The following is a 16,988-nucleotide window of genomic DNA, read 5'->3' on the forward strand; positions in this document are numbered from 1 at the left end:
ATTCTGTCATTTATTACTTACCCTCATGCCGTTTCACACCCGTAAGACCTTCGTTAATCTTCGGAACACAAATTAAGATATTTTAGTTGAAATCCGATCTGCATATAGGGAGCAATGACACTTCCTCTCTCAAGATCCATAAAGGTAGTAAAAACATATTTAAATCAGTTCATGTGAGTACAGTGATTCAATATTAATATTATAAAGAGATGAGAATATTTTTGGAGCGCCAAAAAAAAACAAAATTGCTCCCTATGCAAGCTTCACGGAGCCATCGGATTTCAACTAAAATATCTTAATTTGTGTTCTGAAGATTAACGAAGGTCTTACGGGTGTGGAACGACATGAGGGTAAGTAATAAATGACAGAATTTTTATTTTTGTGTGAACTAACCCTTTAATAATCGCATACATGAACATGATTTCTTCCTGAGTCCTATCCCAATTCTTTTCCACTGGCCGTTGAGGTGAAGACCAATGCTGCGTCCGAAAACTGAAAAATGCTGCCTTCCGTGGACACATTTCAAGGTAAGAAGGCATCAAGGCACGTCTGAATCCAATGTTAACTTCACTTCCTCTCTCATGAGAAACCTTCCTCAGATCGATTTTTGAAGGAAGCATAGATGTATCCTTAGCTGCCTTTGATATCCCACAATCCTATGCTTTCCATTCTGTGACAGTTGAGCTAGAAAAATAAAGATGGCGTCCGAAAGTTGCGTTTGCTGCTCATTTTGTGTATAAATGTACGAATTTGATCAACATATTTCAATTCTGATATAATTTCTCTCGCAAAATTACTACTGTAGTAATTAAATATTTGTTTAGTTCTCACCAAAGCTCACGCAATATTGCTGTAGATCATTAAACTGTTACACTGCCTCAGAAGTCTGTCCAAAATCAATTTCGTGAGGTACCTTAATGCACAAACGCTGCCATACAAGTCATTCTCTTATAAGATAGCGAGACAGCAAGACAGCTACCTAGGTTTTCGGAAGCAGCCCACATGTCCCAAGATTCCACGCTCAAACTTGGCGTCATCAAGCTACGCCTTTGTTGTGAAAAGGCCTCTAGCGACCTCTAGCGGACAGAAAATATTACATATTGTACCTTTAAGTCAATAATCTAAATGCATTTGCAGGTTCTTTTGTCAGATAATGGTCACACAACAACATGCAGGTGAACAAAAAAAATATTTAATCTTTTTTTTAAGTAACCTAAGTGTTTATTTTGATTGTTTTTTATTTTTATGATTTATTTGTCACAAACTCCTTACAGTTCTTTCCAAACTCCAGTTTGGGAAACTCTTGACATTTAATGTACTTCATGTTGTTAATAAAAAGAATGGAAGATATGTTCTTTCTCTTTGTATTTTTATATCAATATGGTGCAAGATAATTTGTAAGTACCCAGCACTGAACACATATGTGAGCTGATTTATGTGAGGAACGTTTTATTGAGTCCTTAAATAAAGTGAATTACAATTATTGTAGACTAACCCTATCTCTAAAATACAACTTTTGGCTTTTAGTCCATAAAGACATTATTCAGTGTCTCTGTATGGAGATTTTGCTTCTGTTGGGATTCTCTCTGATTTGACAGCTTCACAAGCACACACACTCTAACTCTACACGCCAGTGAGCGGCGCTAATGAGCTGATATGATCTCTTCTGTGTAGCGCCGTCAAACAAACACGAAGAAGAGGGCTAATCATACCAACTCCGCAATATGACACGATTTTCAGACTCTCACGTCGTATTTAATTTTCTGTGTATAATTTTTATGCTCTTAAATGACGGAACTATCTGTAATGTTGGTAAGTGTGCTTTGAACAAATTAAATATCAATAAGAAAATCCGTGAACATGACAAAAACAAAGTCAGCTAGCTGGATAACTGCTAGTAAACATCTTGTTGCCATGGAGAAGCGCAAACTTGAATGTATAATTAAAACATATGTTAATAATGTAAATTAAGCATGTATTCATTAATAACTTCAGTGGTATTTAAATAAACCCTTATATTCCAAAGTCAACCGTAATATAAATCTGAAATCAATAGAGAATGTATGATTATTTCAGTGTTTCAGCCTGCGTTTCTTCTGGCATCTGGTCCAAGAATATCATCATTTCTGGTTGGAAACGTGTCTGGCATTTCCTTCAGCCTCAGTGCTGTTTCATCCTCAAATGCAACAGGTAGACAATTACCACAACATTTCTATTCAAACACCTACACACACATATGTGACACTTTACAATGAGCTCCCATTAGTTAACATTAATTAATGCATTAATTAACAAGCAGCAATACTTTTAGAAGCATTGTTAGTTCATGTTAACTAATGGATTGTAAAGTGTTACACATGGACACTGTAATATTTGAGCTTCAACCAATGTTTTGATTGTGAACCTCTTCAGGTAGCATTCCATCTTCATCTTGTATGCCGGTTTATCAAACGCAGTGGAATCTTTCATATGAATTAATTGGGAAGGTGAGTTGATTCTGCCACATTAACTGTAGGTTTATGCAGTATAGAAGGGCAAATACTGTATCTTCATTCTGTTTAGAAGTTACTTAAAATTAGCAACATGGAAAATTTATGAAGCATGGAAAACATTTCCAGTAGTTAACAAGCATCAACACATCAAGAAATGGACTTGTAAAGTCCCCGGTGAAGTAACAGGAAAATGCAAACTGTATTATTAACTTTTATTCCAGTTAACCTATCATTAGGCAGGGTGTGATCACCTACGCGTGACTGAAATTCCCCCTTATCAGGGAAATAGTTTGTAGGGAGCTGCATATTATGAGCTCCGGAACTTGCCCAGGGATTAATAATAATCTTTTGGGCGATGTCTTGGTAAAATGAAAAATTACTTTTCTTTGTATTTCTTTAGGCACCTCAGTCAGCACGGGTGTTTGCAACATTATTAAACGTGTTTGCATCACAGGTGCTTTAGAGTTTAATAGAGCATTCAAATGTACAGTAATCAAAAAAAACATTTTCTGGTAATTTCACATTGTAAAATGGCACTTTCTTTTAAGTTGCTCTTCTAAGAAGTATCTTCTAAGAACATACACTACCGTTCGGTAGTTTGGTGTCTGTACATTTTTTTATTAAATTAAGGAAATAATATTTTTATTGAGCAGAGATGCATTAAATTGATCAAAAGTGACAGTAAAGATATTAAAATGTCAGTTCTTATCTATAGAACTTTCTAGTAATCAAAGAATCCATGTTTTCCACAAACAAATATGAAGCAGCGCAACTGTTTTCAACATTGATAATTTAATAATAAATGTTTCTTCAGCATCAAATCATCATATTAGAATGATTTCTGAAGGATCATGTGACACTGAAGACTGGAGTAATGATGCTGAAAATTCAGATTTGATCACAGGAATAAATTTAATTTTAAAATGTCTGTTTATTTTAAAATAAACAGAAAATTGTTATTTTAAATTGTAATAATATTTAACAATATTACTGATATCAGCTCATAATTTGGAAATGGATCTGACTTTCTTGAAATGTGTACATTAATATCTATTGTTCATGTGAAAACTAGACTAATGTGATGGGAATATCCCTGACATTCAAGTTTGACAAACTGCAATGACATACCAGAAGATTGCCGTTGGAGTTTAGAAGTGTGATTATCGAAGGAATGGCCTCAAGCAGAGAGGGGCCAGAAGGAGGTTGGTTTCCGAGATATTCCCCTTTTCCACCGTATTCCTCCTCACGCTAAATTATGTATTATGTTATTTTTTAAACTTCTGCCTCAGGGTTTCATAAACACAGCCCAAGGCCCATAGATGACAAGAATCCCACAGCTACCCTGAAAAATACCACATTACCGTTCAAACGTTGGGGGTGGGTAAGATTTTTAACACTTTACAAAAAGGATACATTTGTGAAAATTAGTACAATAACTAAATTAGTTAAAGGGTTAGTTCACCCAGAAATTAAAATTCTGTCATTTATTACTCACCATCATGTCGTTCCACACCCGTAAGACCTTCGTTCATCTTCGGAACACAAATTAAGATATTTTTGTTGAAATCCGATGGCTCCATGAGGCTTCCATAGGGCGCAATGACATTTCCTCTCTCAAGATCCATTAATGTACTAAAAACATATTTGAATCAGTTCATGTGAGTACAGTGGTTCAATATTAATATCATAAAGTGACGAGAATATTTAGTGATGGCCGATTTCAAAACACTGCTTCATGAAGCTTCGGAGCGTTATGAATCTTTTGTGTCGAATCATGATTCAGATCGCGTGTCAAACCACCAAACTGCTGAAATCACTTGACATTAGTGATCCGAACCGCTGATTTGACACAAAAGATTCACAATGCTCCAAAGCTTCATAAAGCAGTGTTTTGAAATCAGCCATCACTATATACTGTAAGTTGTTATTTTGTTTTTTTGGCGCTCCAAAAATATTCTCATCTCTTTATAATATTAATATTGAACCACTGTTCTCACATGAACTGTTTTAAATACGTTTTTAGTACCTTTATGGATCTTGAGAGAGGAAATGTCATTGCTGGCTATGACACTGAATCATCAGATTTCAACAAAAATATCTTAATTTGTGTTCTGAAGATGAACGAAGGCCTAACGGGTGTTGAACGGCACGAGGGTGAGTAATTAATGACATTATTTTCATTTTTGCGTGAACTAACCCTTTAACGTGAACTAACAATGAACAGTTCTTTTACTGCATTTATTAATCTTATTGTTAATCTCAGCATACTAATACATTTAAGATCAATCTGTTAACATTAGTCAATGCACTGAACTAACATGAACATTTTATTAACTAATAAAAATATATGCTGTAAAAATATATTGCTCATTATTAGTTTGTGTTAGTTTATGTATTACTAAACACTGTAAAGTGTTACCGATTTTTTTTATTAATGTTTTTGAAAAGTCTCTTATTCTCAGCAAGGCTAAAAAAAAAAGTAATATTGTGAAATATTAATACAATTCAAAATAACTGTTTTCTATTTTAATATATATTAAAATTAAATGTATTCCTGTGATCAAAGCTGAATTTTCAGCACCATTACTCCAGTCTTCAGTGTCACATGATCCTTCAGAAATCATTCTAATATGCTGCTAATATTTGCTGCTCAAGAAACATTTCTTATTATTATCAATGTTGAAAACAGTTGTGCTGCCTAATATTTTAGTGGAAACGGTGATTTGTTTTCAGTATTCTTTGATAAATAATAATGGTTAAATGCATTCTTATATTCTAAATATAAAAGTCCACACCAAAACTATAATGAAAATGGCTAAAAGAAGATATCAGATATTCAGAACAATTTTTGATAGCCAATCAGAATTTATCCTTTCTTTATAGAGCTCAAGCATTTAAAGCGTCAGACATCAAACTGGATGCTAATATACTTATTATTATAGTTCTCTTTATCGTTATCGTTTTTGATGTGAACAGCAATTTAATTTCTTAAATAAAAATCTTACTGACCCAAAAATTTTGAACAGTAGTGTATATGCTCTTCATTTCAAAGAGTAATGTCCAAATTTATACATTGAGGAAAACGAGGCAAAACACCTGCCATACTGGAACTTTGCATTATTGAATACCACTATATTCTTTCTGTTGAATACCAATATATCAGAATGCCTTCCTGGTGCGACTGAGTCTCAACCGCAGTCTTCAGCTGTGTGGGAATGAAACATCTGTCCCAGACTGCTGCCTGGATCCACTCTGCCTCCAGGAGACTCTACTTGTGTCTGCATGTGCTGATGAAACCCTCAAAGCCTCACTCATTATACAGACCCAGATTTATGCCCAGATCTTCCCCAACAAACCCCCTTCGGGTTAGTGTCCCTTTACATGTTACTGAATATGAAGTGCTGTAGTACAACCTAGTGGTTTTTAGTACCATTGTGGTACTGCTGTTGTTGTTTTTAAGTAGTCAAGTCAAGTAACATTTATTTATTTAGCACTTTATACAATTATACATTCTATGAACTATAAGTAACTTTGCAACTACATGTCAGCTACAAGTCATTAGAGCATTAGTAGACTGTCTACTTAATATCTGCTAGCACTTTATTTGATGCTCCCCAAAAGACATTCTACTGACTGTATGTAAATTTGCAAGTACATATCAACTTATTCTACTAACCATAATCTTAATCTTACTTTAACAGTCCACTGATACTCTGAGAGTTAGATGACATGCAAATTAATGAGAGTTTGATGACATGAAGTTGCAACGGTGCTTATAGTTAATAGAATGTCTAAAGTGGAGTATCGAAATAAAGTGTAACCTAAAGCAGCTCTGAAAGAGACAATAGTGTAATTTTTCAGCTCAAGTCAGTTCATTGTTGATTCAGTTTAGTTCAATAACTGTGTCGATGTTACAAAATTCATCAATTATGAAATGAAGCCACATCAGCTATTCTGTGGTACTCCGGTATTCTTGAAGTACCATCAAATTCCATGGTTCATTTAATATTACTGTCACTTAAACATTTTTGTTGGCATTTATTAATTTAGCAGAAGTACATTTGAGGAACATCACAAGCAGTAGAGCATGGAACGCATGAAATTATTAAATGTATACCTTGAATGCAATGTACTGTAAGTCACTTCAGATAAAAGTGTCTGCCAAATGTATGTTATCATGGCATTACCATCTGATTACCATCTGATACCATCATTTGTACCATGGTACCACTATAGTACTTTTTCATAGAGGAATCTTTTGAATATGTTAATGTTTCTTGTACTATATCATAATACATATTTAATTTTTTGCAGAAAATAAAACAGCCATTCCCAACCAAGTGTTTCAGCCTCTCGGCAGCTGCCCATGTGATATTTCCCTTGGAGAGTGTGACATACGCTGCTGTTGTGACCAGGTAATACTTAAAGCTTGGAGAAGGTTTAGAATATATTTAATCATAATAGGTGGACAGTTGAACATCTGTCTCTATTACATCAGTGCTTTTCAATGGGATTCTGCTGTTGATCCAGTTGACCCTTTGAAGTTGTGATAGTCTTTTCGTCCATATTGTAATGTATATCTGAGTGAAACGGATTCTTGAACAAGAAAAAAAATTAGGACAGTCCATGAGGAATTGATTGGATGGTTGGATGTTTGTGGTTTGCTATTGGTCGATTTCATGTGAGTGACAGGTTGTCCCGCCCTCACGCTAGTAAAACACATCATCAGGAGAGATGTCGCTGAAATAGGCAGTAGAAGTTATTTTGATTAAAAATATGATTTTTTTTAAAGGTGCCCTAAATTTAAAAATTTAATTTATCTTGGCATAGTCAAATAACAAGTTCAGTACATGGAAATTACATTCAGTGAGTCTCAAACGCCATTGTTTCCTCCTTCTTATATAAATCCCATTTGTTTAAAAGACCTCAGAAGAACAGGCGAATCTCAACATACACAGACTGTTACGTAACAGTCGGGATCATTAATATGTACGCCCCCAATATTTGCATATGCCAGCCCATGTTCCCAACATTATGAATGGCATTAGACAAGGGCAGCCAGTATTAACGTCTGGATCTGTGCACAGCTGAATCATCAGACTAGGTAAGCAAGCAAGAACAATAGTGAAAAATGGCAGATGGAGCAATAATAACTGACATGATCCATGATAATATGATATTTTTAGTGATATTTGTAAATTGTCTTTTTAATGTTTTGTTAGCATGTTGCTAATGTACTGTTAAATGTGGTTCAGAATCAAATGTAAACATTCAAATAAACACTGCACTTGCGCGATTAGACATGTTGCATGACGTACACTTTGTAAACATCCATTTTGAGGGTTATATTAGCTGTGTGAACTTATGCTGTTTAAGGCAAGCATGAGCTCCGGGGGTGGGGAGCACGAGAATTTAAAGGGGCCGCAGCCTGAATCGGCTCATGTTTAATGATGCCCCAAAATAGGCAATTAAAAAAAAAAATAAAAAAAAATCTATGGGGTATTTTGAGCTGAAACTTCACAGACACATTCAGGGGACACCTTAGACTTATATTACATCTTTTAAAAAGACGTTCTACGGCACCTTTAAATTATGTGCATGGATAAATAATTTATAATAGTACTGCAATATTGCAAAAAAAAGAATTGTCAATTTTGATTTAATGCTGACTTTAATAACCCATCCTACCTTAGCAGCTATTACTGCATAGTTTGATACTTTGAATACTTTGATACTAAGAAAAAAATTGCAGCATCACAATTATCTCATAAGAATAACATCCAATTAGTTTTTACCATTTTATGAGTACATTTTACTAAAAATCACGCTGGTCATTCCTAAGGGGATGTTTTGTAAAGCTTATCTGAGATGCAGACATCAACAAAGGAGCGCATGATAAATTCTTGTGTATTTATTAGTGTATATTTCCTCTTTTAGGACTGCACTCAAGAAGTACTGCAGTTATTTGCGACTCAGTGTCTTCCTGGACCTTTCGGGGGAAGTTTCAGTCCTGTTCCAGAGTATCAGTGCTACACTCAGTCCTCTGAAAATGACCCTGATTGGTTCCCCTTTCTCTGTGTCACCTCTCCATCAGACAACAACCCCTTTCTGGGACTTTTCTACAATGGTCAGACAGTGTAAGAAGTGGAAGTTTTTCAGTGCAATATCTTCTATACAGTTTCAGATGTATATCTCCATGTATTATTAGACTTGCTCAAAAATACACTACTGTTCAAAAGTTTGGGGTCAGTAAGAAATGCTCACCAAGGCTGTTTTTATTTGATCAAAAATATAGCAAAAACAGTAATATTGTGAAGTGTTTTCTATTTGAATATATTTTAAAATGTAATTTATTTCTGTGATGGCAAAGCTGAACTTTCAGCATCATTACTCCAGTCTTCAGTGTCACATGATCCTTCAGAAATCATTCTAATATGCTGATTTGCTCAAGAAACATTTCTTATCAATCCTGAAAACAGTTCTGCTGTTTAATATTTTTTTTGAAAGCTGAGATATAGTGTTATTTCAGTATTTTTTATGAATAGTAATTTAAAAAGAAAAGCATTTATTTTTACATTGACATTTAATCACTTAGCAGACACTTTTCTCCAAAACAACTTACAAGTGAGAACAATAGAAGGAATCAAATCAATACGAGTGCAACAGTATGCAAGTGCCATGTCAAGTCCCAGTTATTGCTCATAGCAAAATTATTATTATTTTTTTTTAAATAAATAAAAATAGAAAAAGTGTTAATATTACTGGGTCAAGTTATTTGAAACAGAAATTCTTTGTAACATTTTAAATGTCTTTATTGTCACTTTTGGTCAATTTAATGCATCCTTGCTGGATAAAACTATTGATTTCTATAGAAAAACCCCAAAGCTTTGAACAGTAGTGCATCTTTGGAAATTTTCTTTTTTTACAGCTCCCCAAAGCCCAGTCCATCATTCCAAGCCCCGCTTATGACAGCTGCTGTACCTCCCATTAACTACCGCCAGGGGGATCCAGTATTCACTAAGGATGACAAATACTTCACCATCCCACAGGTTAGATAACATTGCTAGTGTATCTGTCATTTTATATGAGTGCACTCATTCATGCATGTGTGTGTCTGTCTACTGAGCAGAACTCTGGACTGGGCCAGTGTGCAGACAACGCTCCAGTAGCATTTTTGGAAAACTTTGAGTCTCAGTGTGTGAGGAGGCTGCAGTCCTGTCCATCACCATCTGATGACCTGAGGGTGGATGTTAAAGATGGATGGGGAGGTAAATATTCAGTATGACGGTTTATTTGCTTTCCTCAACCAAACACAAGAACATAGACCGCATATTACAACATAATTGTTACGATTTCCTGATTGGTCTAGAGGAGGAAGGCAACAGCAGAATGAATGTGCAACAGCATGAAGCCACCCCATCTCCGGACCCAGAGTTGTTTCACAACAACTCAAATAACCACATATTTCACAAAAGAAATTATTATTCAAGCAAAGTCAAAAGAAAAATAAGGGTATCAGATTCAAAGGGGATATTGCCAAAACAACAAACATAAATCAATCTAACTCCTCATTAACCAAATTACCTAAACTAAAAGAAAAGTACAGAGCTAACTCCCTAGCTAACATAAACAGGAGAAAAAGTTCAATTAAAAAAAAGACACCCACCCATGTTACCACTTCTATCTTTTAAATCTAAATTATAGAGTGTAATAAGAGAGACAAAGGACAGAAACTCTACTTCAATAAGTTCAACAAATGAGGTAAAGATACACAGAGCCACCGTCTACTTGCTTGAACATAACATCAAGTCTGGGGTTGCAGATGAGACTTCAAAACTGTTGCACACAGTCAAGCCACCACCAACACTGCTCTGATGATAGCTGCAGCTTAAATACTCTCTCTCCCCTCCCATCATCCAATCACAACTGGATACTCATTAATGAAGTCAGGTGTTAACAGTTGCTCTGTGGGGAGAGAGAGGGAAGGAGAAAAACACATGCAAAGCATAGCTTGGGCACAACAACAAAAACCCCTCTGCGTAACATAATACAGTATGTAGAATCAAACATACATTCAGTACCAACGATTCTTATCTTTTTTTAAAAAAAATTAAAGTCTCCATATCTGATAAAACATATTCCAATGTGAGAAAATCTAAAATCTTTTTATGCTATGCTGACATCTTCCATGTGCTATTACGTAAAGAAGTATGAAAATGTCCTTCCCAGTGTTCCTTTTACTCATTTAACAGTGTTTTAGAATACAACTTTATGCTTTTAAGGAAGAGCGTGGGAATCGTGAATCTACCCTCAATGATATGCTTCAAATATGTAAATATAGCTTATGAATCTATTGATCGCCTTGTCTTTCTGAGTAAGCATTCACATATGCATATGTTCTTATGTTTGCACTCTTTCCAGGTGTGGTCACAGTCAGCGTTGTGGATGAAGTAGCCGATGACCTTAGATTATTTCTGTCAAATTCTCTTGAGCCCATATCTGGTCAGTTGCATTAACGTTTTCAGCAGTTATTTATTTAAATATAATTACATATAATACAATAATATACACTAGCGTTCAAAAGTTTGGGGTGAATATGTTTTTTTATTCAGTGGACATTTACAATGTTCAAAGATTTCAGTTTGGTTTCAATATTCAGTTTTTGAATATTGTTCTTTTGTTCTTTGTATTCATCATAGAATCCTAAAAAAATATATCACGGTTTCCACAAAAATATTTAGCAGCACAACTGTTTTCAGCTGAAAATAATAAGAAATGTTTCTTGAGCAAATCAGCATATTAGAATGATTTCTGTAGGATTTCTGGAGTAATGATTCTGAAAATTCAGCTTTGCCATCACAGAAATAAATTTTAAAACATAATAAAATAGAAAATAGTAATTCAAAATTGTAGTAATATTTTATTTATATTAATATTATTACTGTATATCTGATTAAATAAATGCATTACAAATCTTACCAACCCAGAATGTTTGAATGGTAGTGTACATATCAAATAATAATACAGAAAAAATGTACTAAAGTTTTTTTTAGAAACATTGTAGTAACATGGATCTTTTCATTGTATAATTGTTTTTTAGAGCCACAACAGTGTGATAATGTCATTGTGGCCTTGCGTTACACTCTTTACTGGAGAGAGAATGGCCTCACTGCCATTACTGTGAAACGAACCACAGCAAACATCACTCTACCTGGTGAGTCACAACTATTGTCTTCCTGTTGACACCACCTCTTCACTGCACCTGTTTTTTTTATGGAATGCATCTCTTTATCATGTTTTTTTTTGTATCTTACCTCTCACCTCCCATCTAGTATCTTTGACCAGAAGATATTCTGCAGTGTTTGTCAACGGAAATGAAACCTCTCAACCAAACTCTGGCAATCCAGGTTAAAGCAACTCCCGTAACTCCCTTCAGATGCTCAGGAACATTGTTTAGAAATAATCCAAATCAGAGCTGGCAAGGAATAATTTATTATGCAATACTTATATTTGGACAGGTTACCTGGTGAAGAGGCCAGTGATTGGTGGCATTTTGGACTCTGCTACAGATGTTATACAGAGGGCCCAGATCAATCTCTGGCAGCCAGGTAGTGTAACATATTCATATTCATCCATACAGGACTACAAAAAATATTACTTTGATCCTGTGCGGTTTCCTCTGCAGGTGGAGATGGACTGTGCTCTTCTGCTGAACTGAGACCAGCTCTGTTTGGGATCAACTCCACATCAGGCTGTATGATTCCTGTGAGTTTGCTGAATATGACACAGTGCAGCCAGGTGAGGTGAGTAACGCTGCCGAAGGGTTTTGAACACAATACAGTAGATTCCTATAGAACAGCTTCATTAGACATGCGTCTTTCTTTTGCATGTCATTTCACAGAGAAACGGTGCGTGCTGTCCTAGCTGGATTAGTGACTGCTACACTCGTCTCCACAATGGGAAAACCAAACTTTTCCAACCTAGTGGATTGGGTCAACATTACTAGTGAGCACTACATCATATAATTATCTGTAAAATGTGTAATATATCAAGAGCAGCAGAGGTTCACAAACTTTTGACAACAAAGGGCCAAAAATCAAACTTGATTTAGGTCCGTGGGCCAAAAGTAAAAGTTGCATTATAAACTGGTATGTTAAATTTAAAGTGGTTAACCTTGGTTCCCCTCTTTCAAACATTAAGCAATCTGCTTAACTAATCCAGTTTCATTTTCAAAGTTTTATAGTATAATGATGTTTTTAATGTTACTTTTAAACACCAACTGACATTTAAAAAATGTAAAATGAAATAAAAAAGAAACTTGAACATTTAAGAAACTAAATGAATGTTTAAATTAATCCACAAATGAATGATGATTTATAATATGTGAAGTCAATTTGTATTCCATGTGACAGAATATTTACTGATTAAAATATAAATTAGGGTGTATTATTAATAAAGGAATGATAACCATCTTTAAATTAAGCATGATAATTAAAGGGATAGTTCACCCAAAAATGAAAATTTGATGTTTATCAGCTTACCCCCAGTGCATCCAAGATGTAGGTGACACTTTTTCTTCAGTCGATCACAAATGATGATTTTTAACTGCAACCGCTGCCCTCTGTCATTCAAATAATTGCAGTAGATGGGAACTTCATCTATAAGAGTGAATAAACCTTGCTTAGACAAATCCAAATGAAACCCTGCGGCTCGTAACGACACATTAATGTCCTAAGACACGAAACGATCGGTTTGTGAGAGAAACCGAACATTATTTATATAATTTTTAACTCTAATACACCACTATGTCCAACTCCGTTCAGCTTCCTGCTAGTGAGGTCAAAAAACGCGTTGTGATGACGGAAGTGATGTCTCGCCCATATACTTCAATGAGCGTGAGACATCCCTTCCGTTGTCAGAGCGCGATCTGACCTCACTCACCGGAAGCTGAACGAAGTTGGACATAGTGGTGTATTAGAGGTAAAAAATTATATAAATAATGTTCGGTTTCTCTCACAAACCGATCGTTTCGTGTCTTAGGACATTAATGTGTCGTCACGAGCCGCAGGGTTTCATTTGGATGTGTCTAAGCAAGGTTTATTCACTCTTATAGATGAAGTTGCCATCTACTGCAATGATTTGAATGACAGAGGGCAGCGGTTGCAGTTAAAAATCATCATTTGTGATCGACTGAAGAAAAAATGTCACCTACATCTTGGATGCACTGGGGGTAAGCTGATAAACATCAAATTTTCATTTTTGGGTGAACTATACCTTTTAAATTAACATCTAAATGGTGCTCATTACATGGCTCTCTAGATGTGATTCTGTTGTCAGATGCAACTGGTGCCATCTTGTGTTTATTAATTGCATTGAAAAAAGGGTAACACTTTAGTTTAGGGTTGAATTGTCACTATGAATTAGTTGCTTATTAGCATGCGTATTACTAAGATATTGGCTATTTATTAGTACTTCTAAAGCACATATTAATGTCTTTTCTGCATCACTTAATCCTACCCAATATCTAAACTTAATAACTACCTTACTAACTATTAATAAGCAATGATTAGGAGTTTATTGAGGCAAAAGTCTTAGTTAATAGTGAGAAATGGACCCTAAACTAAAGTGTGACTGAAAAAAGATAACGGGCAACTTCAGTTCAGTAATTAATTATTGTAATGTTGCATCCTGTCAGGGTTTATTTTGTTGCTGATTGCACATAACACATAATGAACAAAAGGCATGTTACAGCACAGTGTATTATATTCTCCAAATATTCCTACATATGCATAATAGCCTATATTGCAACTGCATGGGGACTAAAACAAAATGAACTTTTATTTTTTTGCATGTGAATTTAGATAATTAAATTTAAATCATTTTAAGTTTTATTAGGTCTAACCTGGAAGTTTGCTGAGGCCCTCTAGTGGGCTCCTTGCCTGGCAAGTCCAGAATGATATATCTTCTACAAGATATATCAGTCTGGTCAGTCCTCCCTCCTTCGCGCCTCGAGTCAACTCCAAACCGTACCGTGCAATCAGATTTGTTTATTTCAGTGACGTAAACAGCGTCACTCTAGTGCGGCGAAAGTCCCTTCAATATCAACAAAGATGGCGCACGCGAGACCCGAGAGTTTGTTCTATTCAGCCGTGAATTCAGTTTTAAATGACCAAAAACACATTATTTACTTTTCACTGTTGACTCTCTTGTCGCTTTGCTAACGTCATATCCGCCCTTCTCTGATTGGTTTACTCCGCTTCCTGTTTGCTTGGATTTGCTCCGCCCTAGAAATCGAATTGATTCAATGATTCAAGTGGGCTCCGGCGCCTAGTTGAGAACCACTGCTTTAAATGAATGAATGAACTTTGTTATTGCTCTTGTGTGTCTCAGCATCACCACAGAACTCCAGTCAGCCAGCAGAGGACAGCATTGGAGAGTGTTCTGCTGTTCCGACCCACCTCCACATCCACGTGAGGAGCGTCATCATGGGCAGGGTGCAGGGTGTGCCCCAGATGGTTATACAAGCAGTGGAGATTAGGTACAGGACCGCTTCATTCAGCCTTTGTATTGTTCTTATCATCTCACTTTCCTGATAGCAAACATGACAGCTTTTTATTAATGTTTGAGCTTGATATATCTGAATGCATAGGCTGTTTTGAACATTTTGCTTCTCATTCATTCTTTTTCCAATTCTCAGTTTCATAGAAACAACATGGTGGATAGAGTGTGATATGGGCGGGATGAACCCCTGTGTAAACCCAGAGCTAATGCAAAATTTTCCTGTGACCTCTTCTGTGACCTTTACTGACAGTCCTCTTAGTACACAACCCCCTAGATCCAGGTGGGTCATAAACACACATATATCATTGAGTTTGATGATTGACTGAATATATACAGTTACATTTTAATTTCTAAATGTATTTATTTTTTTTTACATTTTATTTTATTTTTTTCTGAGAAAAGGTACAATAAATAATACATTTATTTTGGAATATAAATAAAATAAATCCTAGAAAATTATATTGCGACATTATGAAGACATTATATTTTTTAATGTTATTTTTTACAGAAATTGTTTGTCATATTTCTTAGGGATGCACCAATATGAAAAATTTGGCAGATACCGATAAACGATAATTCTTTATCAAAATTTGCCATGTCCCAGGCACACAATTATAATGTTTTCATTATAATATTATGTAGCCTACATGACAGACTTATTGCACTTAACTGTATTTTCCTTTTTCGAAGTGATTTCAATCATATCAAGCAATTCAAAACCATAATGTTGGACAGTGTACATCTGAAGTGTCTCGGCTGAAGGAAAAATCCATTATTTATCGGCTTTAATATATTGGCCAAATTTTCTTTTTGAGCCGATAACGATAACATTAAAAATGAACATATATCGGCCGTTACCGATATGGTGGCCGATATACAGTGGCATGAAAAAGTATGTGAACCCCTTGCAGAATCTGTGAAAATGAGAATTATTTTAATAAAATAAGAGGGATAATAAAAAATGCATGTTATTTTTTGTTTAGTACTGTCCTGAGTAAGATATTTTACATAAAAGATGTTTGCATTTAGTTCACAAGAGAAAACAATAGCTGAATTTATTAAAATAACCCCATTCATAAGTATGTGAACCCATTGATTAAAATATTTTCTCTTCTGCAGGTTCAGCATTAACTTCACAGAGTTTGACTGTGACAGGAACGATGTGTGCTGGCCTGAGCTGGTGTTCCCTCTCACAAGATACTACACTGGTGAGAGCTTGAATTTCTTATGGTTACTAATAGAATAAGACAGAAATAACAATGAAAGTCAGCAACATTTTATATACTATATCATTTTTGTATGTTTTGTGCAGAAATGGCATCATGTTGTAAACTAGGTTATCCCTCATGTTTTGCTGTATTTAGGTAGTTGTCCTGCAGTGTGACATACTGTACCTCTTCTAAAACTATTATTGTAATTTTTGTGTATACCGTTGTTATATCTGGGGATCACATACAATATTTGTGCTTTTAATTTGTCACACTGCAGTTTAGGTTTAGATAACTGTTTAGGTAAACTCCAAACAGGTGATTTAAAAATAAAATGTAAAGTTTCCCTTGTACGAAAATGTGAACCTAAATCCTTGATTAAGTCTTATAGTATGATTTTCTTTTTTTGCAGGTGAGCCATATTCCCAGGCTCTGGCTAAAGGTCTTATTCTAGTGTTCTTCTTCATCGCTGCGTCTGTTTTAGGAACGCCATGGAGACAAATCAGACAGGCATGGAGCAGTGCTTGATGATGAGAGAGAGCAAAGAGATAGAAAAGGACAATTATGTATCAAATAAAATTTGATATTCAATTGTAAATAGCTGTAAAGATAGAATTATTTTTCTTTTCTGGTTTATGAATTTTTATATGTTATGAAATATTTATTATGTTTTGTGAAAATAACTTTTGTACTTTTTTTTATTGAGTATTCAATGTGAAATAAAAAT

General features: G+C 35.1%; 1 protein-coding gene across 2 annotated transcripts; it reads left to right on the top strand.

The window, feature by feature from the left end:
- Positions 1-1,695: 1,695 nt before the first annotated feature.
- tctn2 (tectonic family member 2) lies at positions 1,696-16,912 on the top strand. 2 transcript variants are annotated; one of them, XM_067407212.1, is made up of 18 exons: positions 1,696-1,812; positions 2,077-2,190; positions 2,413-2,486; positions 5,656-5,857; positions 6,807-6,907; positions 8,430-8,629; positions 9,421-9,541; positions 9,622-9,760; positions 10,914-10,994; positions 11,593-11,706; positions 11,825-11,899; positions 12,011-12,100; positions 12,178-12,295; positions 12,394-12,497; positions 14,883-15,030; positions 15,190-15,333; positions 16,173-16,261; positions 16,674-16,912. In XM_067407212.1, the coding sequence occupies exons 1-18, from the start codon at positions 1,725-1,727 to the stop codon at positions 16,787-16,789; spliced, it is 2,118 nt and encodes a 705-aa protein (XP_067263313.1). In that variant the 5' UTR covers positions 1,696-1,724; the 3' UTR covers positions 16,790-16,912. The 2 variants fall into 2 exon arrangements, with proteins under 2 accessions (XP_067263313.1, XP_067263314.1); XM_067407213.1 differs by lacking the exons at positions 16,173-16,261; positions 16,674-16,912 and having other exon boundaries at positions 12,178-12,290; positions 15,190-15,325.
- The last annotated feature ends 76 nt before the right edge of the window (positions 16,913-16,988 follow it).

Source organism: Chanodichthys erythropterus, chromosome 13, assembly GCF_024489055.1.
Source record: "Chanodichthys erythropterus isolate Z2021 chromosome 13, ASM2448905v1, whole genome shotgun sequence".
NCBI classification, from domain to species: domain Eukaryota; kingdom Metazoa; phylum Chordata; class Actinopteri; order Cypriniformes; family Xenocyprididae; genus Chanodichthys; species Chanodichthys erythropterus.